At 36.4% G+C, this 27553-nt stretch overlaps 2 protein-coding genes across 2 annotated transcripts in view; one reads left to right on the top strand and one right to left on the bottom strand.

The window, feature by feature from the left end:
* CENPP (centromere protein P) overlaps positions 1-27553 on the top strand; it is a 233056-nt gene that overhangs the window by 104332 nt on the left and 101171 nt on the right. The window lies entirely within an intron of this gene.
* The window catches only part of ASPN (asporin), a 25952-nt gene continuing 6443 nt past the window's right edge, over positions 8045-27553 (bottom strand). The window contains exons 2-8 of the mRNA XM_010835985.1: positions 26202-26468; positions 23538-23650; positions 19164-19377; positions 18031-18141; positions 12214-12307; positions 11693-11831; positions 8045-9317 (exon numbers count right to left, since the gene is read on the bottom strand). Coding sequence (XP_010834287.1) covers positions 9120-9317; positions 11693-11831; positions 12214-12307; positions 18031-18141; positions 19164-19377; positions 23538-23650; positions 26202-26445 — 1113 coding nt within the window. The 5' untranslated portion in view covers positions 26446-26468 and the 3' untranslated portion in view covers positions 8045-9119. The remainder of the gene's footprint in view (positions 9318-11692; positions 11832-12213; positions 12308-18030; positions 18142-19163; positions 19378-23537; positions 23651-26201; positions 26469-27553) is intronic.

The following is a 27553-nucleotide window of genomic DNA, read 5'->3' as shown; positions in this document are numbered from 1 at the left end:
CCAACAAAGGTCCGTCTAGTCAAGGCTATGGTTTTTCCAGTGGTCATGTATGGATGTGAGAGTTGGACTGTGAAGAAAGCTGAGCATCGAAGAATTGATGCTTTTGAACTGTGGTGTTGGAGAAGACTCTTGAGAGTCCCTTGGACTGCAAGGAGATCCAAACAGTCCATTCTGAAGGAGATCAGCCCTGGGGTTTCTTTGTAAGGAATGATACTAAAGCTGAAACTCCAGTACTTTGGCCACCTCATGCAAAGAGTTGACTCATTGGAAAAGACTCTGATGCTGTGAGGGATTGAGGGCAGGAGGAGGAGAAGATGACAGAGGATGAGATGGCTGGGTGGCATCACTGACTCGATGCACATGAGTTGGGTGAACTCTGGGATTTGGTGATGGACAGGGAGGTCTGGCAGGTTGTGATTCATGGGGTCGCAAAGAGTCGGACACAAATGAGTGACTGAACTGAACTGAACTGAAGGCTGGGAGTAAATGAAGAGTGATTTTAATCAGGACAGGATTTCCTTCAGAAGTGACAAAAATGTTCTGTAATTAATTTTGTGATGGCTGCTAACCTTGAATATGTTAAAAATCTTTGAGCTATATGCTGTTTTTTGAACTGTATGCTTTAAATGGCGAATTGTATGATATGTGAATTATACTTCAAATAATGCTATTATTAAAAATAGTAATAATGATGAGAGTGTAAATGAATATAATTGGCTATAAGAATTCCCAGATTGCTCAGTTGTAAAGAATCCACCTGCCAGTGTAGGAGCTGCAGGAGATGTGGGTTCAATCCCTGGGTCAGGAAGAGCCCCTGGAGAAGGAAATGGTAGCCCACTCCAGTATTCTTGCCTGGAAAATCCCCCGGACAGAGGAGCCTGGCGGTCTACCATGCATGGGGTCATAAAGAGTTAGACATAACTGAACATCCTTACACACACGTAAGTTGGTCCTTTTAAAAATTGAGTCAGAAGTACATGAAAGTTCATTTTAGTGTTTTTCTGCTTTTGCTTCCATTATAAATTTTCCTTATTTAAAAAAAAAATCTCCAAACCATAATTCAAAGTCACACTTATCCCAATGTTCATTGCAGCACTATTTATTAGGTTGGTGAAAAAGTAACTGCTGTTTCATATTATTAATTTTAAATCATTATAGGGCTCAGACACATCTTTATTAATCAAAATAGGAACCATTACAATCTAACCCTTATGGCAGAAAGTGAAGAGGAACTAAAAGGCCTCTTGATGAAAGTGAAAGAGGAGAGTGAAAAAGTTGTCTTAAAGCTCAACATTCAGAAAACTAAGATCATGGCATCTGGTCCCATCACCACATGGGAAATAGATGGGGAAACAGTGGAGACAGTGTCAAACTTTATCTTTTTGGGCTCCAAAATCATTGCAGATGGTGACTGCAGCCATGAAATTAAAAGACGCTTACTCCTTGGAAGGAAAGTTATGACCAACCTAGATAGCATATTGAAAAGCAGAGACATTACTTTGCCAACAAAGGTCCGTCTAGTCAAGGCTATGGTTTTTCCTGTGGTCATGTATGGATGTGAGAGTTGGACTGTGAAGAAAGCTGAGCACCGAAGAATTGATGCTTTTGAACTGTGGTGTTGGAGAAGACTCTTGAGAGTCCCTTGAACTGCAAAAAGATGCAACCAGTCCATTCTAAAGGAGATCAGCCCTGGCATTGCTTTGGAAGGACTGATGCTAAAGCTGAAACTCCAGTACTTTGGCCACCTCATGCGAAGAGTTGACTCATTGGAAAAGACTCTGATGCTGGGAGGGATTTGGGGCAGGAGGAGAAGGGGACGACAGAGGATGAGACGGCTGGATCGCATCACTGACTCTATAGACGTGAGTCTGAGTGAACTCCAGGAGTTGGTGATGGACAGGGAGGCCTGACGTGCTGCGATTCATGGGGTCACAAAGAGTTAAGACACGACTGAGCGACTGAACTGAACAATCTACACATTTTTGCCAATGATAAATAGTTTTCATGTAGTGTAAAAATCTATGCTTTAGGATTCGCTGAACTTTTGGAAAGCATTTTCTATATGCTGCTGGTTGTGGAAGCATTTTCCCTGCAAAAAATGTTTGAGAGGCTTGAAGAAGTAGTAGTCGGTTGACGAGAGGTCAGGTGAATATGGAGGACGAGGCAAAACTCCTTAGCCCAGTTCAATCAACCAAAGTATTGATTGTGTGATGTGTGGTCGAGCGTTGTCATGGAGAATTGAGCCCATTCTGTTGACCCGTGCGGGCTGCAAGCGTTGCAGTTTTCTGTATATCTCATTGATTTGCTGAGCATATTTCTCATATATATGGTTTTACCAGGATTCAGAAAGCTATAATGGACCACTCTGACAGCAGATCACCAGACTTTGACCATGATCTTTTTCTGGCGCTGGTTTGACTTTGAGAAGTGCTTTGGAACTTCTCAGTTCTGCCACTGAACTGGTCACCACTGGTTGTCGTATAAAATCCACTTTTCATCGAATGTCACAATCCAGTTGAGAAATGGTTCATTGTTGCACAGAATAAGAGAAGCCAACACTTCAAAACAGCCTTTTTTTTTTTTTCAGTCAGCTCATGAGGCAACACTTACTGAGTTTTTTCACCTTTCCAATTTGCTTCAAGTGCAGGCTGTAGAGTGGTTGACATTGAGTTCTTCAGCAACTTCTCATGTTGTTGTAAGAAGATAAGCTTTGGTGATTGCTCTCAGTTGGTCTTTGTCAGCTTCTCATGCCAGCCACTGTGCTCCTCACCTTCAAGACTCTCGTCTCCTTTGCAAAACTTCTTGAAACCCCACTGCACTGTACGTTCATTAGCAGTTCCTCGGCCAAATGTGTTGATGTTGCAAGTTATCTCTGCTGCTTTATGACCCATTTTGAATGGAATAAGCAAATCACTTGAATTTGCTTTTTGTGTGACATCATTTCCCTAGTCTAAAATACATATACATTGAATTTATATTATGTGTAATATAAATATAAAGCAAGTAATAAGTAATTAGCAAATAAACTTAAAGTAAGAAATGCACATTAAAATGATGCATAACATAACCACATTTACTTAAGAATGTATTCCAATATAAAGCAGCAAAATTCAACAATATAATGCCACTATTACTTTTGCACCAACCTAATACAATAGCTAGGAAATGAAGGCAACCTAGATGTCCATCAACAGATGAATGGATAAAGAAGTTGTGGTACATATATATATATACAATGGAATATTGCTCAGCCATAAAAAGGGATGAATTTGAGTTAGTTGAACTGAGGTGAATGAACCCGAAGCCTGTTATACAGAGTGAAGTAAGTCAGAAAGAGAAAGACAAATATCACATATTAATGCATATATATGGAATCTAGGAAAATGATACTGTGAAACTATTTGCAGAGCAGGAATAAAGACACAGGTGTAGAGAACAGACTTGTGGACAGAGCAAGGGAAGGAGAGGGTGGGACGAACTGAGAGAGTAGCATTGAAATATATGTATTACCATATGTAAAATACACAGCTAGTGGGAAGTTGCTGCATAACACAGGGAGCTCAGCCTGGTGCTCTGTGATGACTTAGAGGGGTGGGATTCCCCTGACTATGGAAGGGCTCATTTTCAAGCAGTTGTCTTTATTATCATATTATTATTTTACCAAGGGAGAGATGTTACTGCTTACCTTGTTACAGCACTGTTCAGAGCTAACTGGGTGGGAGGATCTGTTTCATTTAGAGTTCTCCAGAGCCTGTGATAGACACTATGATGAATCCTTTTGATAACACTGAATGCATTGGGAGAAAATGCCATCTGCCCCTATTTTAGAGTAGTGTGGGACACACAGTACATCTGCATCAGGTAAGTATACGTCTGTGAGAGAGCTCAGGTGAGAGGGGGTGCATTTAGGATGAAAAGAAAGACATGTAGGATAAAAACACATTGCTTTGTTAGAGTGAGGATAAAGGCTTTTTATTTCCGTTCAATACACACCCTTTGTTGATTCCAGAAGTATGTTTTGAGGTAACGAAGTGTGCTACCCTTTGGTGGGAGAGAGAAAAGGGATGCAAACCTAACTAAAACATAAGACTGGGCCTTCCTTGACAGTCCAATGGTTAAGAGTTTGCCTTCCAACTCAGGAGTTGCTGGTTCGATCCCTGGTTGGGGAACTAAGATCCCATGTGCCTCTTGGCCAAAAAGCCAGGACATTAAACAGAAGCAGTATTGTAACAAATTCAATAAAGACTTTAAAAATGGTCCATATAAAAAAAAATCTTAAAAAAGAATACAGTGCTTACAATCAAGATATTTTCAATTCTGTAGAGAATATGAAGGGGAAAAGCCCATATTTAAATAGCCACAATAAGTTAAGATTATGATAAGTGCAAAAGATAAGCATATTAAAATACTGGGAAGGTTCTGGAGATGGGATGTGAGAAATCACATCTGTTTGTGGGAGAATCAGGAAGATGAACTGAGAAGGGTGAACTTTGACACAGACAGTTGAAGTTGGAAAAGATTTTGACAGATGCACATCATGTGGTATTAATAAAGTCCCAGAAGCCAGAAAATACAGAGCATATTTGAGAAGTAGCAAATAGTTTTCAACTGGAGTATAAAAAGATGTAAACAGGAAATAAAAACCTCAAAAATCATAGATAATCTTGAAAGGTGAATTAAGCATTTTTTGTAATTTTATAATCAATGGGAACTGTTATAGTCTTTTGATAAAGGACTGACATAATCCAGATAGCACGTAAATCTGTTTGGTTAGTCATGATAGAGTTGAATTGGCAAAATGAGGCCAGGAACTTATTTTGATACTCCAAATAGAAAATAAAATGATTTGTGGTATGGTGAATGAGAATAAAAAGGAAGGAATGGATGCAAGTAACATGGGAGGTAGAGCAGGAATGGCACTTGCTGAAGTTTAAAACTAGAAAGATTGGGGGAAAGAAGAGCTCAGGAGAGTCTGTGTAGGTTTGAAAGAAATTGTTTTTGATGTTGATTTTTATTGAATTTTATATCTCCAACTGTTTGGATTTTGAGAGTTTGTTACTCCCCAGCAAAATCCTCTTTTGAGAGGTGGATTTCAGAGGCCTCACCTGAAACATTATGGCTAATGTTTAGAAATGCATCAGTTTATCAGGAGCAAAGTGAAGAGGCCAAAATAGTATTGAGGAGGAACACTAGCCATTAAAGAGCAACCTGAAAGGCGTGGTGTGTGGGAGCCAATAAGCATAGAATCTCCAGGAGGAAGCACTGTCCACTATTTTATACGCTTGATCTCACTAACTAAAACATTAGTGTGTTATCATGGTTAGAAGCTTTGAGCTAGACTGCTGGGATCAAATCCTAGATAGGTAAAGGTACCTGCCTCATAGGGCTGTTGTGAGGATTAAATGAATAAATGCAAGTAAGGCATTTGGAAGAATATCTGAAAATGTTCTTTACACACCGCCAAGATAAGACAATTCTTTTACCAAAAAATGGAATTAGAAAGGAAAGAAAAATAATGCTGTAGTTTAAGGAGAAACAAAATTGATTAAAAAAAAAAAGCTTTTAGCAACTTCAGGTGATTTTCTAAAAGTATTACATTTGTTTTGTGAATTCTGTGATATTTTTTACTGTAGTATTTGGAAGGAAATAAAGGTAGATAACCTCTGAGATTTTTTTTCTGCCTGGAAGCCCTTAGTAAACTCAGTAAGTTGCAGTAATTCATTTGCTTCCAAACTTTAACAGATTTTTAGTGGGTAATATTTTGTATTTACCATAAAATATGATTAAGAAAACTTAATACAGTTTTGGGTGGTTATGCTTTTATTACTGATTTGCTTTTTGCAAACTTACAACCAAAAATGATTAACACCTGTGGGATGAAAAACACAGACATTAACTACAGGAAATTAATTTTAGTGGTTTCAGGAATCATTTCCAGTAGTTAGAAAATTTTGCTGTGTTTCCTTTTTAAAAAGAAAAGCTTCTTTCTTTTAAGCTTTTCTATTCAGATCATAGGGCTTCCCAGGTGGCTAAGTGGTAAAGAGTCCTCCTGCCAATGCAGAAGCCGCAGGAGACATGGGTTTGATCCCTGTGTTGGGAAGATCCCCTGGAGGAGGAAATGACAACCTGATCCGGTATTCTTGCCAGAATAATAGCATGGACAGAGGAGCCTGGTGAACTACAGTCTATGGGGTCCCAAAGAATCAGACACAACTGAGTGACTGAACAAACATGTTCAGATCATAGACTAATTTATTTGTTTAGATGATTCTAACCTTAGCACTAATTTATACATTTAATTATTAATTCCCAAAGCTGGATTATTACAATTTCAGTGAATTTCTACTTATGTTCTCATGAGTGGCATGATGTCACATCTTATTTTTATGATATATTGTAGAAAATGAATTTTATTTGTTAAAACTATTAGAACTTTAGAACATTTTAATTTTAAGATGATTGTCATTGTTATATATCCTTTTTAAAAGCTTTATTTATTTCTTGGCTCTGTTGGGTCTTCGTTGCATGCAGGCTTTCTCCAGTTGCAGTGAACAGCCTACTCTTTGTTGCAGTGTGCAGGCTTCTCATTGCTGTGGCTTCTCTTGTCGCAGAGCGCAGGCTCCAGGTGCATGGACTCTAGAGTGCTGGCCCAGTAATTGTGGCGCATGGACTGAGTTGCTCCACAGCATGTGGGATCTTCCCCAACCAGGGATTGAACCAGTGACCACCACATTGCAAAGCTAATTCTTAATCATTGGATCACCAGGGAAGCCCTGTTATGAATTTTTTTTTGCTTTTAGACCTCATAATCTTTCATTTTTCTTGTCAGTAAATTATTGTCCAGTATAATAGTTAAGCATATTTCATGAATCTTTATGGTTTACAGAGCATTTTTCATACACTTTTTTCATTCAGTTCTTACAGCAACCTATCAGATCAGTAGTGTCATCCCTACCCTTTTTAGATGAGAAGACAGGTTCAAAGAGATGGTGATTAGCTCAAGGCTATAAATGGAACTGGATTTCTGGGTATATATTCTCAACTCAGACCTCTTTATCCCTGGGCTCTTTCTGTTATATCACTACTGGTGGTATTATTTTAATCACACTTTGATCTTGCCCTTGCAGTTTTCAGTTCAATTCAGTCACTCAGTCGTGTCTGACTTTGCAACCCCATGGACTGCAGCATGCCAGGCTTCCCTGTCCATCACCAACTCTCAGAGCTTGCTCAAACTCATGTTCATCGAGTCAGTGATGCCATCCAACCATCTGATCCTCTGTCATCCCCTTCTCCTCCTGTCTTCAATCTTTCTCAGTATCAGGGTCTTTTCCAGTGAGTCAGGTCTTTGCATCTGGTGGCCAAAGTACTGGAGTTTCAGCTTCAGCATCAGCCCTTCCAATGAATATTCAGGACTGATTTCCTTTAGGATTGACTGTTTTACCAAACAAAAATAACTATTTTATTTCAGGTTTGCAAACTTGTGCCAGAATTTAGAAATTAAGTAAATTTTCTGTAAATCAGTGGTTCTCAACCAGCTACAGTTTGGCTCCACCCTTTCCCCCTGGCACATTGGCATGTTTTAGAAAAATAGTTGATTGTCACACTGTGGTACAAGTGCTACTGGCGTCTAGTAAATACAGACCAAGGAGCTGCCAGACATTCTGGAAAGGACAGGATAGCACCCCTTCTCTGTCCCGCCCTGGCCCCATGCCACCCAGAATGATCTAGCCTACAGTGTCAGCAGTTGGGAAACCTCACTGTGAAGAACAGATCTAATTACTCTTTCTTGATCTGGATATCCCAACCCTCCACCCCTTTTTATGTGTCTGTAACGTACAGCTCTCCCCAAAATTATTTGAAGTCTAGTTTTTGAGGTGGTTTACTATAAAGGTGGTTAGCTCCCATAGCTCAGGTATGATTTGGGTTGTTTCAATACTATTATTAAGAATAAGCATTAACACTGTACTAAAAGTGTCATATATAAGAGTTTTATCAAAGATAGTTTATTTTTCTGGGTGGGGGAAGAAAAACCAAAGCACAAATATTTTATTTCAAGCCAATATTTTAATGTTTTTTTTATTTTTTTTTAGTTTTATTTATATTGAACACCAAAAAATACATATGTAAGTACTGTTGATTTTTATACAGAGCTAGTTTCTATTTTATGATCTGCCTATTCAGTTATACAAGATGTGTTCTTCAGAGTTATCCAGTCTGTGCATATTTAAGGAGACAGTTTGGTGTAGAGTTGATAGTATCCAGTCTCTTCCAACCAAGGTCTTACAAAGGGACATCTTGAAAATATTCGTTAGCATTGAAGTGACAGTGTTATATAACCTAACAATTGACACACTGTTAAAAGCTTATAATAACTGTAATAATTAAAAAAATGTGAGATTTTATATAAACACTCACTATGCATTTCTATAGAGAGTTTATAACCAGGTAATAATCATTAAAGAGAAAAGTATGTGCTACAGCTTGAAAAACAGCCGTATGAATAGCATCTGTTTGAGTTGGTAATAAACACTTACTGAAGACTTTATTATAAAGAAGTTTTAAACATAAAGACAGTAAGTCTTGAAGTTGTGAGAATTTGAATAAGATTATATCAAACCATACTTCAACATTATTAGAATATTACAGTAATACCCAAGTTTTTAAAGAAAGAATAAGAATAGTATAATGTATTCTTTATATAACCGTACTTGTCAATTTTCTTTTTCTAATAGCAAATGAAAGAACACAAATTTTGCTAAGTCAAGCATTCCATTTACAGTACAGTTCTTTTTTAAATGCACTTGATAACAAAGTATTAAATATTGAATGTCTTTATTTTTTGTTACTGAGAAAGAATGTTCAAGCATGAAATTTATGCAAAATCATTTACATGTAAAAGGAAACTGCAATAAATGCCTATTTCCTTTAATCCTGATGTATCAATATTTTTGCAAAATTCTGTTGAAATTTATTGTCATACAATAAGTCAGTGGACTTAAGCACATAGGAATAGATTTTTGCATTGATGCATAGTACCACCATTATTAATAGAGTTCAAGTATTCCAAATGTAACAATTTTTGAATTTTATATTAAATGTATACTGCTAATTACTAATTATCACTTTCTGAAGTTCCCAAGCTGAACACTCATTCTGCTCAAAACACAACGAAACGTTGCAGGTTGTACCTCCCAATACTTTACCGGGTTGTTGGATAAACTTATTGCACTGTATAAAGATTTCTTCATCTTTGGCACTGTTGGGCAGAAATCATTCACTCCCACTTTTGTAATTGAATTAGAATGAAGAAAGATTATCTGTTGTAATGGGGGAAAGAATGGATTAAAAATTCTTGATAAATGTGAAAAAGAAGATATTCTATTTGTAGTCAGCATTTGTTCATGGACATATTTTGCTTAAAATATATGTGCTCATTTATGCCTGTTAAATATTTATTATAAAGACTCAAGCTCCTGTATTATACAGAAATTGCTGTATATATGAAGTGTGGTGTAGTATTCATGCCAAAGCCCAGGTCAGCCTGGTCAGCACATGCCACTCTCCTGTCCCTGTCTCTCTCTTTCTCTCTCTACATACACACACACTCACACACACACATAGATGAAAGTTGTTTGTCATACAGTAAGTCAGGAGACTTACCACATGGGAATAGATTTTTGCTTTTATGCATAGTAATACCCAACTTTTATATATGGATGTGTGTGTGTGTAGGGTTGTTTCAGTACCATATGCAATAATGTGTTTTTAAAGTATTAGAAATGAGTGGAAGAATGAAATTTAATGCTCTAAGAATTAGTTTTACAAAATGAATGTGAAGAATTTTTAGCTAGCATTTTCTGTGTTCAAAGGAGAGAAGTGTAGATAGAGCTACTTTTTTGTTTTATAGAAAAATATGTCTGTTGACATCTTAAATACATATCTGTAATATAGCATCAATAGTTGAATCTTTATTTGCACCAATGGACAAAATACAATTTTATAGGCTGTGTATATGTCTTATTAAATTATTACTCAGAAAAACAATGGAAAATATAAGACCTTCCATTCATTCCCTTTAATAGCCCTATAAATTCCTTCTTTGGACTCTTTTGACAACTGAGATTTCTAGGAAGTAAAAGCAATCTACTTAACTAACAAAGTTTCAGCATATTATAAAGAAAGAGCCTTTTGCTGGCAGGCTAGGATACCAGTTCTAGCTTTTGTTACCTCTGCATTGCTTTGGTGAAATTGATCTGAGCCAGTCCTGAGAACTGTAGACATTGCCAAAACCTCTTAAGTTTTGTGTTTGAGTCGCTGCTGCCCTCTATTAATCTTGGGGGCCTCATGGCAGATGCATTATATGGTTTCCTAGCAGCTCTGCAGCAGTGCAAGATGTAGTTTACCACAGCATTGACCTCATTGGGAATGGAAAACATTGCTGGACATGGGTGTGTTTGGTTTGTGGACGTTTGTTGAATGTATCCTTATGACTATGTTTGTGTTATAATTCTGTTTAATTTTTTTAATGTTAGCAATAGTATGGATAGATTTAAGATGCTCAGAATCTAGGATCAGTGTTGTAGAGTAAAGTACTGAAAGACTGGACAGCTTAAGGGAGGAAAGACCCCGCTTGTGCCCACTGTTTTTTTTTTTTTTTTTTTTAAAAAAGGTTATACACAACATTTGAAAAAAATCAAAGCAGAAGCCGTAATCTTAATTGGCAGATTAGCACCTGCCAATGTCACATGCATTTTGATTGCTTCTAGGCCAAAGGGTTCTTTTTGTGTAGTGAACAAAACTTAAAGAAAAATTAGAAAGAAATATAGAAGCAAGTGGCTCAAGACCCATTTTGTTCTCAATGTGTTTTTCCTTGGATGATGAGGACTTTGTATAATATATAAAGGAAAGCACATGAGAAAAATGGACTAAAGGTGATTCAGATTAAGTAGAGATGCTTAATTTGAGGTCCATAGATGAAAATCGGGAAGATCTGTGAAATTCCTAAAATTATGTGAAAAGATTTTCTTCATATTTTTTCTTGGGAGTATCTAAAGCTTTATCAGATTCTCCAACAATTCTGTGGCCCCTTCTGGCTAGTCAAGAGTTGCCAGATTAGAAGGGAAAGTTTTTCTAATAATTAAGAATAAGAAATGTGAGCCCTTAATGTTCCAAACACTGACTTTTGATTATATATTCTGGCCTGAGTTTTTTGAAAAGCATGCACACTTTTAGTCTGGCACCATATTGATAGTGAAAACACCTCGGACTTTATCCACATGCTCTTCCTTCATAAAATGTGTACAGAAATGAAAGGTTATATAATCCTACTTCATTGCCTCCTGACCAGTCCTGTCTTTACATAGTTATTGCCACCTCAGAAACCTGAAATTAGCTGTCAGCACCTTAACCACAATGACCTTGACAGTTTCAGCAGAAGAAACTGAGGGTTAGAAATGGGTTCCTGAGTGTTTTAGCTTATACCTTAATAGAAACTGGCCTTCTAACACTCTTGCTGCATAAAACATGTTGCATAATCTGGAGGGTCATTAGGCTGTGAATTAGGAGGGTCATTAGGGTGTTAGGAGGATCATTAGGGTGTGAAGCTACTTGCTGCTTTGCTTCAGATACTAATATATTTCATAAAAACAAAGGAAAGTATTAATATCTACAAAACACAAGTAGAATGTTTTACCTGGAGGTATTTCAACTCTTGTAATCCTGAAGGCACTTTTTTTAGTTTGTTGTTTTCTAGGTGTATTTCTCTCACACGTGGTATGTTAGCAAGACTTCCGTTTTCAATATCTGTGATCCTGTTGTTTCCTAGACCCAGCCTAAAAGTGATATAAAATGCATCAGTTCTTGAGCAGATGATATGATTCAATTAGCTGAAAACACAACTAAGTTAGAAATATTTGTATGTATGTTCAGAGAAAGGTATTCCATGCTTTCTTTTAATAACCTATTTCAGGATGTAATAGCCCTCTCCTCTACTGTCAGGAAATTTTCTAACCTGTTTGCAACAAAAGGAACATTTGGCAAGTGTCCTTTTACTCATTCCCTCTTTCATTTCTGAGACAGAATGATAGCAATCCATTCTAGTTTTCCCTTAATTTTGATTGTGTCCCTCTCTATACATTCTCTAACAAGTTTCATTAATATTGTCATCATATGGACTACCACCTACAGGTTGGATAGGATTTGAGAAATGTTTACCTTTGCAGATCTTTGTATCGTTTAAAATCCTCAAGTTCCACAACTGAAATTTTATTATAATCTAAATGTAGCTCCAGTAAAGTTGAAGGTAGTTCTAATGATAAGAAAAGAAATATGTATGTTAGATCAGGCTAAGACCAAGCCCTATTGAGTATTTATTTTCTCGTTAAGTTTCACATTATAGACTTAGGCAGTTTGGGGGATTTGCTTTTTTTAATTATTATTATTATGGAAAATTTCAAACATAGAAAAATAGAAACTAGAAACCTTGCTGGTTGCTTGGCTTCAACAATTATCTCCATTTTTCCAATTTTGTTTCATCTACCTTAGTAGTTATGTGTTATCGATTTGTTTTTATTAATTTATTTTTTTGCTAGAGTACTTAAAATCAAATTTCATATATAGTGTCATTTCATTTGTAAAGACTAGACATCTCTAACCCATAAGGTCATCTTTTTTTTCCCCTTTCATAGTCATCATGTCTGTATCACTTCTAACGAAATTAGCAATAATTCTTTCCTATCATCTAATAATCAGTTCCCTAATAAGTATATGATTATTACTATATTATTTTACAGTTGATTTGTTCAGGTCAGGATCCAAATAAAGTGTACAGGATATATTTGAGTCTTGTATCTCTTTAAATCTCTTCTTCTGTTACATACTACCTCCTCTTTCTCCTTCTAGTGATTGTTTTAGATATTAAATTGTTTGAGATACTCATTTGTAGATTGGGCTAATGGCCTCCATCTAGGCCCTTTATTTCTTATTACCTGGTAGAAGAGCTGACTCATTTGAAAAGACCTTGATGCTGGGGAAGATTGAGGGCAGGAGGAGAAGGGGACGACATAGGATGAGATCGTTGGATGGCATCACCGACATAATGGACATGGGTTTGGGTGGACTCTGGGAGTTGGTGATGGACAGAGAGGCCTGGCGTGCTGCAGTTCATGAGGTCACAAAGAGTCAGACACGACTGAGGGACTGAACTGAACTGAACTGAGTAGTTAGATCTAGAGACCAGATTAGATTCAGTAAATTATTCTTTCATCTGATAGTCTTCACACTCATTCATTGATTACTGCTACTTAGACTTATTATTTCATTAACAATTAGAAAATGGTGATTTTCTGATTTCATCATTCATTATGCATTTATTAGGTGAGATTCTTCTCTAAAGAATTTTCCTTCATTAATTATTTAGTTACTTTATAATACAGTTTTTATAGAAAAAGCAGCATAAATGTTTGATTTCATTAAAGTAATGAATTGGTACAATACCCAGAGGTGACCAGTGAATTTTTTTTCTAATTTTTGGCCACATCCTTCAGCTAGTAATTGGGGACCTTAGTTCCCCAACCAGGGATCAAACCTGTGCGTCCTGCATTGATTGGATGGTGGAGTCTTAACCACTGGACTGCTGGGGAAGTCCCAATGAATTTTTTTTAATATCATCTTTTCCTGGGCTCCAAAATCATAGTGGGCAGTTACTGCAGCCACAAAATTAAAAGATGCTTGCTCCTTAGAAGAAAAGCTATGACAGACCTAGATAGCATATTAAAAAGCAGAGATGTCACTTTGCCAACAAAGGTCCGTATAGTCAAAGCTATGGTTTTTCCAGTAGTCATGTACAGATGTGAAAGTTGGACCATAAAGAAGGCTGAGCGCCAAAGGATTGATGCTATTTAATTGTGGTACTGGAGAACCTCTTGAGAGTGCCTTGGACAGCAAGAAGATCAAACCAGTCAATCCTAAAGGAAATCAACTCTGAATATTCATTGAAAGGACTGATGCTGAAGCTGAAACTCTAATACTTGGGCCACCTGATTTGAAGAGAAGATTCATTGGAAAAGACCCTGATGCTGGGAAAGACAGGGCAGCAGAAGGGGACAACAGAGGTTGAGATGGTTGGATGGCATCACCGACTCAATGGACATGAGTTTGCGCAAACTCTGGGTGATAGTGAAGGCAAAGGAAGCCTGGTGTACTGCAGTCCAGGGGTTGCAAAGAGTCGGACAAGACTTAGAGACTGAACAGCATAAATACAAGAATTTTTTTCCTCTGATATGTTTGGATCCCTGCAGTTCTGACCCTAGCTTTCTCCATTTAACTGAAGCTGGAATGAAAGAGACTAACCAGTGATTCAGTCAGACCTCGTTTCATTAATCCTACACATAATGTATTAGTTTTCAATCAGAATTTCTTGTTGCCTAGCTAGGAAATGCATTCTTTTTTTCAATTCTTGCTAAAACATTTCCTTACTTTATTAGTATTAAGACTGTTAAAGATAATTTTCAAATCCTTATGAATAGCAATATTCATCATGGCTGAATTTATATTGATTTTATAATGTACTTTTATTTTTAAAAATAAATAAATTAGAGAGCAGGAAAATAATTCTAAACTGAGAGCATCCTAATTTCTTGAATTCTGATCAGTTGAGCTTACTCATATTTAAGGAATGACTATACTCACATATAAAAAACATAAAACTGCTTCATGGTTTTTTGTTAATGACATTACGTGTTTATTTTATATTTATTTTATAGTATGGAAATAATGTTAGAAAGCAAATTCAAGCAATTTTCTTATTTGAGTTCAAAGTAGGTTATAAAGCAGTGTAGACAACTCAACATCACAACTCATTTGGCCGAGGAACTGCTAACAAAAGTAAAGTGCAGTGGTGGTTCAAGAAGTTTTGCAAAGAAGACAAGAGCCTTGAAAATGAAAAGTGTAGTGGCTGGCCATCAGAAGTTACAGTGACCAATTGAGAGCAATCCTCGAAACTGATCCTCTTAAAACTAAAAGAGAAGTTGCCAAAGAACTCAGCATTGACCATTCTGTGATCATTTGGCATTTGAAGCAAATTGGAAATGTGAAAAAGCTTAGTAAGTGGGTGCCTCATGAACTGACCGAAAATCAAAAAAATTATTGTTTTGAAGTGTTGTCTTCTCTTATTCTGTGCAAAAACGATGAGTCATTTCTTGATTAGATCGTGACATGTGATGAAAAATGGATTTTATATAACAACCAGCAACAACCACCTCAGTGGCTGAACTGAGAAGAAGCTCCAAAGCTCTTCCCAAATCCAAACTTACACCAGAAAAATGTCATGGTCACTATTTGGTGGTCTGCTGCCAGTCTGATTCACTGTAGTTTTCTGCAAAACCATTGTATCTGAGAAGTATGCTCAGCAAATTGATGAGATGCATAGAAACTGCAACACCTGCAGCTGGCCTTGGGCAATAGAATGGACCAAATTCTTCTCCATGACAATGCCCAACTGCATGCTGCACAACCATCACTTCAAAATTGATCAAACTGGGCTCCAAAGTTTTGCCTCATCTTCCATATTTACCTGACCTCTTGTCAATCGACTACCAATTCTTCAAGCATCTCGACAGCTTTTTGCAGGGAAAATGCTTCCACAACCAGCAGGATACAGAAAATGCTTTCCAAGAGTTCGTCGAATCCTAAAGAATGGATTTTTATACTACAGCCGTAAACAAACTTATTTTTCGTTGGCAAAAAATGTGTAGATTGTAATGGTTCCTATTTTGATTAATAAAGATGTGTTTGACCCTAGTTATAATGATTTAAGATTAGCAATATGAAAGCACGATTACTTTTGCACCAACGTAGGATATTTCTGTATCTACTCTATAGTCAAACAGGTCTCTGTTCCACTCCACACAATTCCATTATGTAACAAAATTTTCCAATTGAATATGAAGGAAAAACAGTTTTCAGTCTACTTCTTTTTTTTTTTTTTTTTTGGTATGGCCATTTTTATTTTAAAGTCTTTATAGTTAACATTACTTCTGTTTTATGTTTTGGTTTTTTGGCTACAAGGCATGAGGCATCTTAGCTCCCCGACCAGGGATTGAACCTTCACCCCTTGCATTGGAAGGTGAAATCTTAACCACTGGAGACAAGGAAAACCGCTTTTCGTTCATCTTACGTTGTCCAGTCTAGTTAAGAATCCTCTGGACCTCTGCCTAATTCACCCTGTTGCAATGGGTAGTGATGATTGAATTATAACATTTAGGCAGTCAACCTTAACATTTGAGCAAATAAGGCATAGAAACAAAAAACTGTCTTTTGAATGTCATAAGGATTTTAGTGTCATAAGCTTCCCTTGTGGCTCAGCTGGTAAAGAATCTGCCTGCAGTGCATGAGACCTGGGTTCGATCCCTGGGTTGGGAAGATCCCCTGGAGAAGGGAAAGGCTACCAAATCCAGGATTCTGGCCTGGAGAATTCCATAGACTGTATAGTCTATGGGGTTGCAAAGAGTTGGACACGACTGAGAGACTCTCACTTATTAAGGACCTTAAAGAAGTAGTTACGTAAATTTAGAGATTTGAAATTTAAATTTCTAAATATATAAAATCTTCCTTTAGACTTTGGAAAAATCTCAACTTCATAAGGAGTTAAAACTTCATTTAAAGATACACTTTGAAACTTGAGAATTACTCTCAGCATGTTTTGTAGTAAAGAAAACTGCTAATATAAATATAAAGAGTGATGATAACTGCAAGACCTGGGAGCCACAGCTCTGGGGTGGTGCCCCGCTGTTCTCCTCTAGTACATCCTCTTCCCGTCTGCGTCAGCTTCCAGCTTATAAAAGTTATTTTATTTAACTTGTTAGGTAGAGTATGTGTTTTTGTTGTTGTTCTAAAGATTAGACGGTAAATATAATATTTCAGCTTTCTTGTGGAAAAACAGCCAGCTCCTTGAAAACTAAATTAAGGTTGTTTTTAATTGTGTAAGTTCTGAACTAAACTGATTTTTCCTATACTAAATGAAATTGTCTTTTCACTTTAGATGAAATGAAAGATCAGTAATAGTAGCCTTGCTTGATTTTTTATCAGCTTATGTTTGTTTTGTTAATCTGGATCTACTGAGTAATATAGAAAAGGAGTTAATGATAAAATAGAAGAAAAAAAGATTATTGCTGATTTTACTGTGGATACTGAAAGAGGGCTGTTTGAAAGGAAAGTATGTTATTAATCATAGGGGTTATTTCTGATCCAGGTATTAGCATAGGAGAGAGACTTTGTCAAGGGGGAAGAAGGTGAGACTTTAAGCATGGGCTTGGAGAAAGGTAAATGCTATCTAGTTAGTCATTAGTCTGGGATTTTGTAAGTAATGATTTAGAAAATTGGTCCTGTGGCAAACTTAAGAAACATTTTACTTTGAGGTACCAGCTTCAGGTCATGTGATAGAGCGTGGTGGTCATTCTGGTACTGGTTATGTCTTGTAAGAGTGTTCAGAATGTGCCCAACATTGTCTTCAGACCTTTCTGTGCATTAGCCTGTTAATGTACACAACTCGGCTGTAAAAAAAAATGAGGTGTAGAGTTCCTTGCCCAGAGTATACACCCACCCCCACCCCTGCCACTGCCAGCACCTGCCAGTCTCTCCTCACAATTCCCACCCTGAACTACTGCTGCAAGCCTGGAGAAAGGTCTCTGACCCTGTGCATTTCCCTCTGCTTTCTTCTCTACAGAATTCTCACCTCTCTGAGACACTTCACAGAATGACAGGTATAGACAAGTAAATGTCAGGAAAGAGAAAATTAAAAGTTCATTGCTTCTTAAGTTTTATTCTCCCTGGGAATAAAGATTCTGGTTTCAAACTATCAAAAAAAGGAGAAAAAAAACCTCTTTTTGTGTACATGAGAAAATACTAAATTGCATACTATACTGACCAGATATACCGGTAAAAAAGAATTCTGTGGTTTTGACAGTGTTTATAGCATTACATTTAATAGTCATTTTAAGATGACAGTTTAAAAAATACTATACAAATACAAACCTTTTGGAATTGAGGTCAGTTTTGCTTCTGCAATCCTGATATGGAACACTGTTACCCCTTCAAATGCCCCTGGTTCAATCCCATTGTTATCCAGAGGGTTTGCACTCATTTCTGTTAGGGGTGGAATTATATAGTTTAGTACACATATGTTGTATATTGAAGGAAACTCAGAATACAGAGATACATGTCCCTAGAATTGTGAGCATTATTGTTCAGACTCTTCTTTGCTCAGTGTATCTGTTTCTGTGTCTATCTACTCTCCTTTCTGTTAGTCTCAGATGACAGAATGCTTTGTATTACATAGGCTGGAGTATATAACAGCTTTACTCTTTTGCTTTGAATTACTAAATCAATAACTTACTTATTCTTTTCCAACCATGAGCATGATCAAAGTTTTGTTACAGAAATACTACATTAGGAAGAAAGACCATCATTCATATAATTCAAAACCTTTGTGTTTTTCAGTGTACATTTATTTGTCACCTAAACTTTTTAAATTGCAAGTCAATTAAAAATTATTTGTTAACAGAAATATAACTGAGGAAGTACCAGATAGTGAAACTATTTGGTAAGTGTCTGGCACTTGGTTGAATTAAATGAATAAATGAATGAGAATATTGGTTAGGAATTTTGAATAGATATTGTGGGGGAAGTTGGCATGGTCATACCAGGGGTGTTAGAAGTAAAATACTGTGTAAAATTTAAAGTATATAGTAAAAATGCCATAGTTCAATAATCTTAAAGAAATAATGAAAAGTCAGCTGTACATTCTAAATAATATCTGAATTAATTTTATAGGTTATATTTAAGTAGTTTTTACATTAAAAATGATATCTTTAAATGAAATGAGAATAACAAATATTCACCACTTAAGGTACAATCAGAAAATGGAAACCACATTAGGGAATTCTTGAGAGTGCATGTGTATTTATGTACAAAAGGTGTATTTCTTTAAGTGCTATAAATTTTGTTTGATACTTTATTTTTGAATGGCTTATCTAGGTAAAGCTTATTAGATTCAAAAAATTAATTTTAGAAATTATCAATCCTAAATTTGTTAATGATGATAAAGATCTCTATATCTGCATATTGCATATAATTTCAAAATGTCCCATTTATTTGCAAAAACTTACCTAGAACATGTAAAGCATTCATTCCTTTGAATGTTTCCTTTTGTATTTTCTTAACTTTATTGTCATGAATTCTGAGTTCTGCTAATGATTTGGGAAGATTAAGCGGTATTTCACTTAGTTGATTGTGGGACAAATATAGCCTTCGCAACTTCTTTGTGGTTAGAAAGGCTTTTGGGTGAATCTTTGTTAGCTTATTGTTGTTCAGAATCAAAGCCTAGATAAAGCATAAAAAGTTGTACCGAATCAGGAATTTTATTTACCAATATTTGATTACCAATATTCAGTAGTGATTGGAAATCATGGAAATCAACGCAAATTGTGTCATTCATATACTTTATTAACCATGTAAATAATTCTACAGTCCAATCTAAGCTAATAGACACGCGCGCACGCACACACACACTCACACACACACATTTGCCACTGCATTGAAACAGTGCAAAGCTTTAACAGTTGGTTTCATGCCTTTGATTTATCTTGAGTAGGTGAAGTGTTCCTGTGTTTAAGATTCCCCTCTCCTATTTCAATTCATGGAAGTAATGAATGGTATTATCTTTATCTTATCTTAAACCTGTTCACTCTACAAAGTTAAGTTCAGTACATACCAAATACATTTTTGCATGATTTTATCTACTCTTAAAACCTCATTTCTGTCTTGTTTACTAATGTTTACTGTTTTCTCCAGAATAGAGACTTGTAAGAATAAATTCCTACAATGTGCCCTCAGCATTCTGGCATACTGTAGACACTGGGGAGGTGGTAGTAGGTTCTGAGGAATGACTCAACCCCTTCTCAGTTCTGTGGCTATTTCTTGGTGCAACGTGGCAAAACTCTTCATAAGAGACACAACCCCAGAAAGTGAACGAACTTATACAGCCTGAATCTGCGTTCCCCACAGTCAAACCCTTTATGACACGTTGAGGGTCTGACTGCAGCCATCTAAGTCTACTGGGGTGCAGAACTTCAGAACCAAAACTGGGAAAGTCCTTGGTACCAGGGCTTGCCAGTCACATAGCAACTATTTTCAAAACATGCCAGATTTTGCAGAAAGAATTTTCAATGTTTTCCAAGGGCAATGGCAAGTGGTTTAGCATTCCTAGAATCTACTGGGGCACAGAACTTCAGAACCAAAACTGGGAAAGTCCTTGGTACTAGGGCTTGCCAGTCACCTAGTAACTATTTTCAAAACATGCCAGATTTTACAGAAAGAATTTTCAATGTTTCCCAAGGGCAATGGCAGGTGGGTTTAGCTTTGCTAGAACTTTTTATTCCTCTCTGCTAATCTGGATCCTCTCATTCTTTTAGGGAGCAGATCGAGATTCTTTCCTTTTGACTTCTGTCTCTGGTACCATTGTACAATAATCTTCCTTGTTTCCAGACTGACTTAATATGCCTTTATCCTGTTATTTACACTGTTGTTGTTTCACAGAAGAAATACAAATACTTTGGCAGTTAGAGTCCCTTTATTATCATGTCTACTGGTTTCACTGCAGGCCTTTACTGTCTCCTTTTTCTTACCCTTCTTTCAGACATCACTAATTTTAACAATTTCAGCTAAAAAAGGTTAAACTGAGAAGAATTTAAGCTACATTTTGTTACCAACTGGTGATATATATTCCTTTCTGTGTGCTGCCAAATTTAGAATGTGTTCTCTTTTCCTTTGGTTATACTGAAAAAATGAGAGGACAGGGAAGATTGAACAACTTGACGAACTCACTCAACCCCCATGAGGTAAATTTAACAGAAGTTATTTCTGTCCTCTTAGTGACGAGGACATGAGCACAGTGAAGAAAAGTGATTTGCCCCCTGCCTGCCCCCACCCCTCAGCCCTCCATACTTTGCTCTTCCTCTTGTGTGCACTCCCTGTGGGCTGCCACTGTCAGGAGCCCCAATGGGAATATGGGCCTCAATTAGATCCAGCCATCACAAATGGGGTTTTGTTTGTTTTTTCCCTCTGGTTAAGACATGCGGTTGTCATACTGCATAAAAGGAAGGATAAGAATACAAAATGGGGTAAGACTTTTAAACCCTCTAATGCTGCCCCAGCAAGTTGAGTTAGCACAGTGTCTCCATTTAAGCAGTACTTTCAGTGTTGGCTTTCACATGAAAATTCCAAACATAGCAGTCACAGAGCCCCAAACAATGTGGTTATATGTAAGGGCAGAGGATAAGAAAAGTATAGTCTTTCAGTGGTAGGACAATAAGTCTTCATGATGAATGTGTCTGTAATAACGGGCTGGAAGTGTACTTGGAATATGTGCGTGTGTGTGTGCAGTGATCTCACTTATTCTCTAATGCTTCGTTGTTCTCTGTGCAAGAATTAGAATGCCAAACAAGCAGCTAAAACATATAGAGAATTTATAGGATATCTAAAAAAATAATTTTAGTTCTCTTTAAAGACCAGTGCCATGTAGATGATACTATAATTAAATAAGTGTTTTGAGATATACAGCATGCTAACAATTTAAGTATAAAGTGTGCTTTTAAAAGTACTTAACATTTCATGCATTGACCAGTCTAGAAACAATAAGCTGGTAGCAGTAATAGCTGACAGCTGGACTCTGAGCACCTTATATGCATTCACTCGTCTAAATAACCATTCTGAATTCCATACTATTATCACACTTCTTTTAAAACTGAGAGAAGCCAGACTTAGAGAAGTAAGTCACTTTCCCAATGTTTCTAATTCTGTTAGACCAAGGTTTCAGCCTGGGACTGCTGAACTCCAGAACACTCCAATACAATGCCATTTAAAAATTGACTAAAAGCAAGTTAAGGAGGCCTAAGACAGCTCCTGACACCTTTTTGATTCTCATTTCTCAATGAAAAACTGGAGTACTAGTAGGTTAAATCCCTGGAATACTCCTAAAATATAATAAAATAATGATGTGAAAAAGACTTAATGATTCAGAGTTAAATATGGCATTAATGATTGTGGTTTTATAGATAAATATAGGTTGAAGAAGTGGTAGAAGCATTCACTATATTTCCAACATCTGAGGCTAAAATAATGGCCTTGGTATTTAAAAGTCTTTGTAGACTGGAGTTAGTGGGGTAGATTGGACAGATCATAGTATGCTATTTCTGACTGTTTAAGTGAGGCCTCATTTATAAGATATATATATATATATGTTCTTCCATTTGCTCTTTTCTTTTTAACATGGAAACTTTATTATGTATGGAACCCAGAAAATCTGCACTGTATATTTGAAAGGGAAAAGAGCAGTCAAGGCCCCACAAGCCCAGCCACCAGGCAGTGCAAGGGAGAGTATGGCTTCACAGGGGGTTGACTGGGCTCTCTCTGGGTGCCATCCGTGCCAGGCCTTATCAAGGGGATTTAGCAAGAGAGTTGAGTAAAACACCCCATGTGGTGTCTAGAACACAATCTTCCAGCTGACATTTAAGCACTGGTTTCGTAATGGGATTTGGTAGTCTCCTTCCCTGCCTGCTAGGGTGGTTCAGCAGGGTTCATGTGGGTACAGTGGCCTCAAGCCTCTCAGACATAGGAAGAGAACAGGGCTATATGGGTGGCTACATAGCAAGAGACTGCTATGGTCATAATATCTCTCCCATCGCCTCTTGGTGCCTTGCAGGTAACAGGTTTACTTTCTTCTCTCCAGCGTAGCATGAGAATGTGGAAAAACAGCCTAGAAGAGCAGTATTGCCTTACCACCATAGCCTGGTGCAAAAAAGAAGCTTTCCACTCTAATATTACTCTGAGGGGAAGAGATGACATCCCATGTCTGTGACAGTGTGGAATCAGGTTCTTCCCCGAAACCAAATTTCAAATAGCATTCAAAATTTTACCTGCTAAAATCTAGAGGCCCAAAATGTTAAATAGAGAAATAAGAATCTTTTAAATTTTAGAAAGCTAAAATATTAATCAGTATAGTAAGAAAAGTTCTTTTTCATCTTCAGAAGTCTAGAAAAAAACTCATATAGATATATTTAATCAATTATGTATGTTGCTCATGCTGCTCTTAGAGCTTTATGGTTTCTTAAGTCAGTGGGTTTACATACTGCTTTTCTTACACTGTACATTAATAAGTTGCTATAAATAACCATAGTTTCATTATTTTAGTGTGTAATGACTGTGATTACTGAAATAATCTCATCTAAGGACCATTTACTTGAATTCTTAGCCCACTGCCTTTCAATCGTCTATTATTCAGTAAACATCAGTTGAATCAAATTAATAATTGAATTAAATCTATCATTTTTCATTAACTAGAACAATGCAAAATAACAGGATTTTGTCATTCATCACACAGAGTAAATAAAGACTTGTTTATACAAACACAAATACAAGTAATCATTTTAGCAGTGATAGAGATTTTCACTTAAATATTTGAAAATATGAACATGTATTCTTACATAAAGTGAGGTGAGTCCTTTAAAGTCATTTTCTTTGATTTCCTTAATTTTATTGTTTTGAAGGTCAACCATTCGAGTATCAAATGGAATGTTGCTTGGGACGGAGGACAGACCTGAGAAAGAAACACATTGCGTACATATTATATCCTAAAGATAAGATTGCTGATATTAGTGTGCTTTTTAAGAAATCCGTGATTGCCATTAAATAGTAGATGACTTAATGTGTAGCAGATGACAAAAACATTGGTCTTTGGAATGGCCTAATCTTATCAAGTAACTTTATTTTTACAAGGTGTCTAGCTAGGTCTAGCTATCACTTCAGTCATAGTGACATTAAATGGAGCTAAGTTGAAATGCTCTAATATGACTACAAGGAGGAGACCAACAGTGGAGGCACAGATTCTGCTTATGCACTTTCGACTAAAGAATATTGACATTCTTTGCAGATTTTCAGGCAGTCATAGTGCTAAATTGGAGCCTGTGGGTTTTGATCATTTTAAGAAGCATCAATAGGTAGAAAGTTATGCTTAGAAAATAGGTAAGTTTATTTTCATGTATACTATTAAAAACCTTACCACCCATTTATTTTAATAATGAGCTTCTCTAATTAGTTGTAACTTATTTGATTTACAAAAATTTATTCATCTGTTTGTGACCCCATGGACTGTAGCCTGCCAGGCTCCTCTGTCCATGGACTTCTCCAGGCAAGAGTGGAGTGGGTAGCCATTCCCTTCTCCAGGGGCTCTTCCTGACAGAAATATCAAAATTGGGTCTCCTGCATTGCAAATGGGTTCTTTACCATCTGAGCCACCAGGAAAGCCCTAATTAAATTATTTAAAGATGTTAATGTGTTTTTTCTTTTTTAAAGAAGCAAAAAATCAGCAGGAGCAGTATGTGGTACATTTCTTCCTTACTTTCCTTGTTTTCCTCGAATGGTTGAAAATGTGCACCCCTGATTGTTACCAGACATTCCATATGATACTTATGCTTGATGCACATGGGGCCTTCTTGGTTTTCTTCTATATTTTATTATTGAAACATTCAAATATACAAAAAAGTTTAAAGAATTTTCCAGTGAAAACTAATATTCCTTTGTCTCCCATCAACATTTTACTATACTATACTTACTATCCATCCATACATCAATTTATCTTTTTTATGTATTTTAAAGTGAGTTTCAGATATTAATACACTTTTAGTGGAGCCATCGTTACTCCTGAAGAGTGTTGTTTTTTATTTAGTCGCTAACTCACATCTGACTCCTTTGTGACCCCATGGTTTGTAGCCTGCTAGGCTCCTGATGAGTAATATTAATATTATATTTAATAGCCCAAAATTGAAGAATTAAATACACACTGAGGAAACCAGAAGGGAAAGAGACCACTTGACAGCCCTCGATACTTTCTCCTTTATACTTTAAAACTGACAATTCTTTGAAGAAGTTTGACATAGTTGGAAAGAGGGAAAAGGGGGTAACTTGATGGGTTACCAAGGTAGCAGCAGTTTTGTTAGGAGATTACTTTGATTTTAGAAAATAAGTGGAAGGTCTTGTAGGAAGCTAGAAGTTCTGCAGACAGGACCTATAACATAAATTTTGAGAAACCTTCCCTTACCCTACCCCTGATGAATTTGGAACCTTCATTTTCTGTGATCATGGGGTAGGTGACATTTATGCTGCTAACAGTGCCATGTCATTTTAAGATATGTGCCTGTATATTCCATTAAGACTTTCACAGTGATTCTAGCTGATAATAATATCCTCTTTTTCTGGATGGTTTTTGTTCACCTTTCTCACTATATCCCATAATAACACATTTTTAAAGTCTCTGGAATTCACTGTAGCAAGTTTTGCATATTGCCGCAAATGCTGTGACCATGGGAAATGAATCTAAAGCTTGCAGAGGCATTGTCTGCTCATATATACCCTCCAAGTGGCCTTGATGAGCTCCAGGTCCAGTATGGGAAATGTGAACTATACCTTTGGCTTCCCACAGTGGGTCAGGTCTGAGTCATTCTGTGTTTTGGAAACAGCTGACTACAATTTCAGTGTGCATTCCTGTTACACCTCTCCCTGAGTATGCCCTTCTGTTTGACAGCACTCTTGTTAGAAGTATTAAAATAATAAAATACTCAGCAGAGAATTATGCGTTTTTAAGAAACTTTAGAAAGCGACTTGCATTTCAGCCACTTCTTTTCTAGATAGTTTTAAACCCAAATCATTCAAAACACATAGAGTATTGTCTTTAAAGTGCCTAGATTAGAGATTTCACAAACTCTATAACCTATTCATTGTTCTGGGCAGACAACTATTTTGTTATTGTAGAATTTTGCTAGAAAGCACAGTTTAAACCAGTTGACACTCTATAAGATGAAACCGCAGTGACATCCATTCTCTCTGAAGGAAATTAAAGTGAAGTATTGATTGAAATTTGGAGAGAGAAGGAAATGTTCTGTATATGAAATTTCCAATGTTTTCCTCAGATTTTCTGGATTTTTAAAATAAGTTTGGATGGACTTTGGGGTTTGTTATACTTTTCAAAAATTTAAATGAAAAAATTCCTTTACAATTAGCCGATTTTTAAAATTTCAGTGAGGTCTTTCCCTGTCCTTTAAATTTTATCAGAACAACATAATTCTTCAAAACAAATTGATGTATGTTCTTACCTAGATCGGAACAGTGTACAACTCTCGAATAGCATTGGCATCCAAATGGACATGTTGAAAACAGATCAAATGGGAAGAAGGGGTTAATTGGCTCTCTTGTTGGAAAGAGAGAGTTGTCAGCATCACTGTCACCTTCGTCTTCCATGTCCTTCAGCATCAAATTCTTCAGTGTCAAGTACGAAGGGTGAAATAATGGTTTGGCAGAGCACAAAGTCAAGAACACTAGAAGCACATACACCTTCATGTCTTCCTATGTAGAGGACCGATCTAGAAGTAAGTAGACATTGAGGATTAAGTTCAAGTTTAAATAGATATAGTTCCTGCTGCTATATAGTTCCCAGGGCTGGCAAGAATACAATAAAATGGCATTCTTATTTGTTACTAATGTGAGAGTAAGTTTATTAAAAGTTTTTGGAAAGCAGTGCAACAATATGCATTGGATGCTTTATGAATATCTTTATTTTTTCATCTAGTAATTTTACTTTTGGCATCTAGTCTCAAGAAACAATTCTAATGTGCATAAAGGTGTTCACAGAATTATGTAATAACAAAAGATGTTTTAAGATTATACTTATGGTTAAAGGGAAATACTAAAATAAAATAGGGTGTATTTATTCCTTGAAATACTTTGGAACTCACAAAATATTTGCAAATATATTTAAAAATAAGAAATACTGTTGTTTGAAAGAAAATATTTAAAAAATCTATATGTAGTATACTTACACACACACTCAAATCCTGGCACAAATATACCTAATTGATGATATTATCTGGGTTGTAGAGTCATGTCTTTTTTCCTTCAGTTTCTATACTGAGCAATAAAAATTATATTTATACCTAGGAAATTAATGTTTTGTTTTAAAAAAAAAAAAGGTTATCATATTCCCTTATTCCTAAAATCTTTCCATTGCCTTAAAGTCTATGTCACTTTTAAAGTAAAATCCTTCATGTCCCATTAGTACATCTGGAAGTTTTCTTTAACTTCTATCCCACCAGCCTCCCTAGCCTCATTCTCAGAGTTAGTTACTTTTTCCATAGTGTTACTGGATTTCTTCCTTCCAATCTGTTCCATTATTCAAAACATCTGATGTCCAGGCTATTCTTTCTCAACTCATCATTCCACTGAGTTTCCTTTTGTTTAGTTAATTCTTAAAAATTTGGTGTCTTTTTTTGTCTTATTTTGATGTATACAGTTTTTTACACATTCTAAATATGAATTCTTTTTCAGATAAATGTAGGAGACTATTTTTCCCCATAGATATCCCAGGAAATAGCACTCAGGGAATGACATCACAAAACATAATAATATATAATAGGAAGAAATGATAGCATATGTGCAAAATGATAACATA

The sequence above is a fragment of the Bison bison genome, unplaced genomic scaffold (genome assembly GCF_000754665.1).
Source record: "Bison bison bison isolate TAMUID 2011002044 unplaced genomic scaffold, Bison_UMD1.0 scf7180017864057, whole genome shotgun sequence".
Lineage (NCBI taxonomy): Eukaryota > Metazoa > Chordata > Mammalia > Artiodactyla > Bovidae > Bison > Bison bison.
The sequence above is the reverse complement of the archived record's forward strand: the minus strand, read 5'-3'. Positions and strand labels throughout refer to the sequence as shown.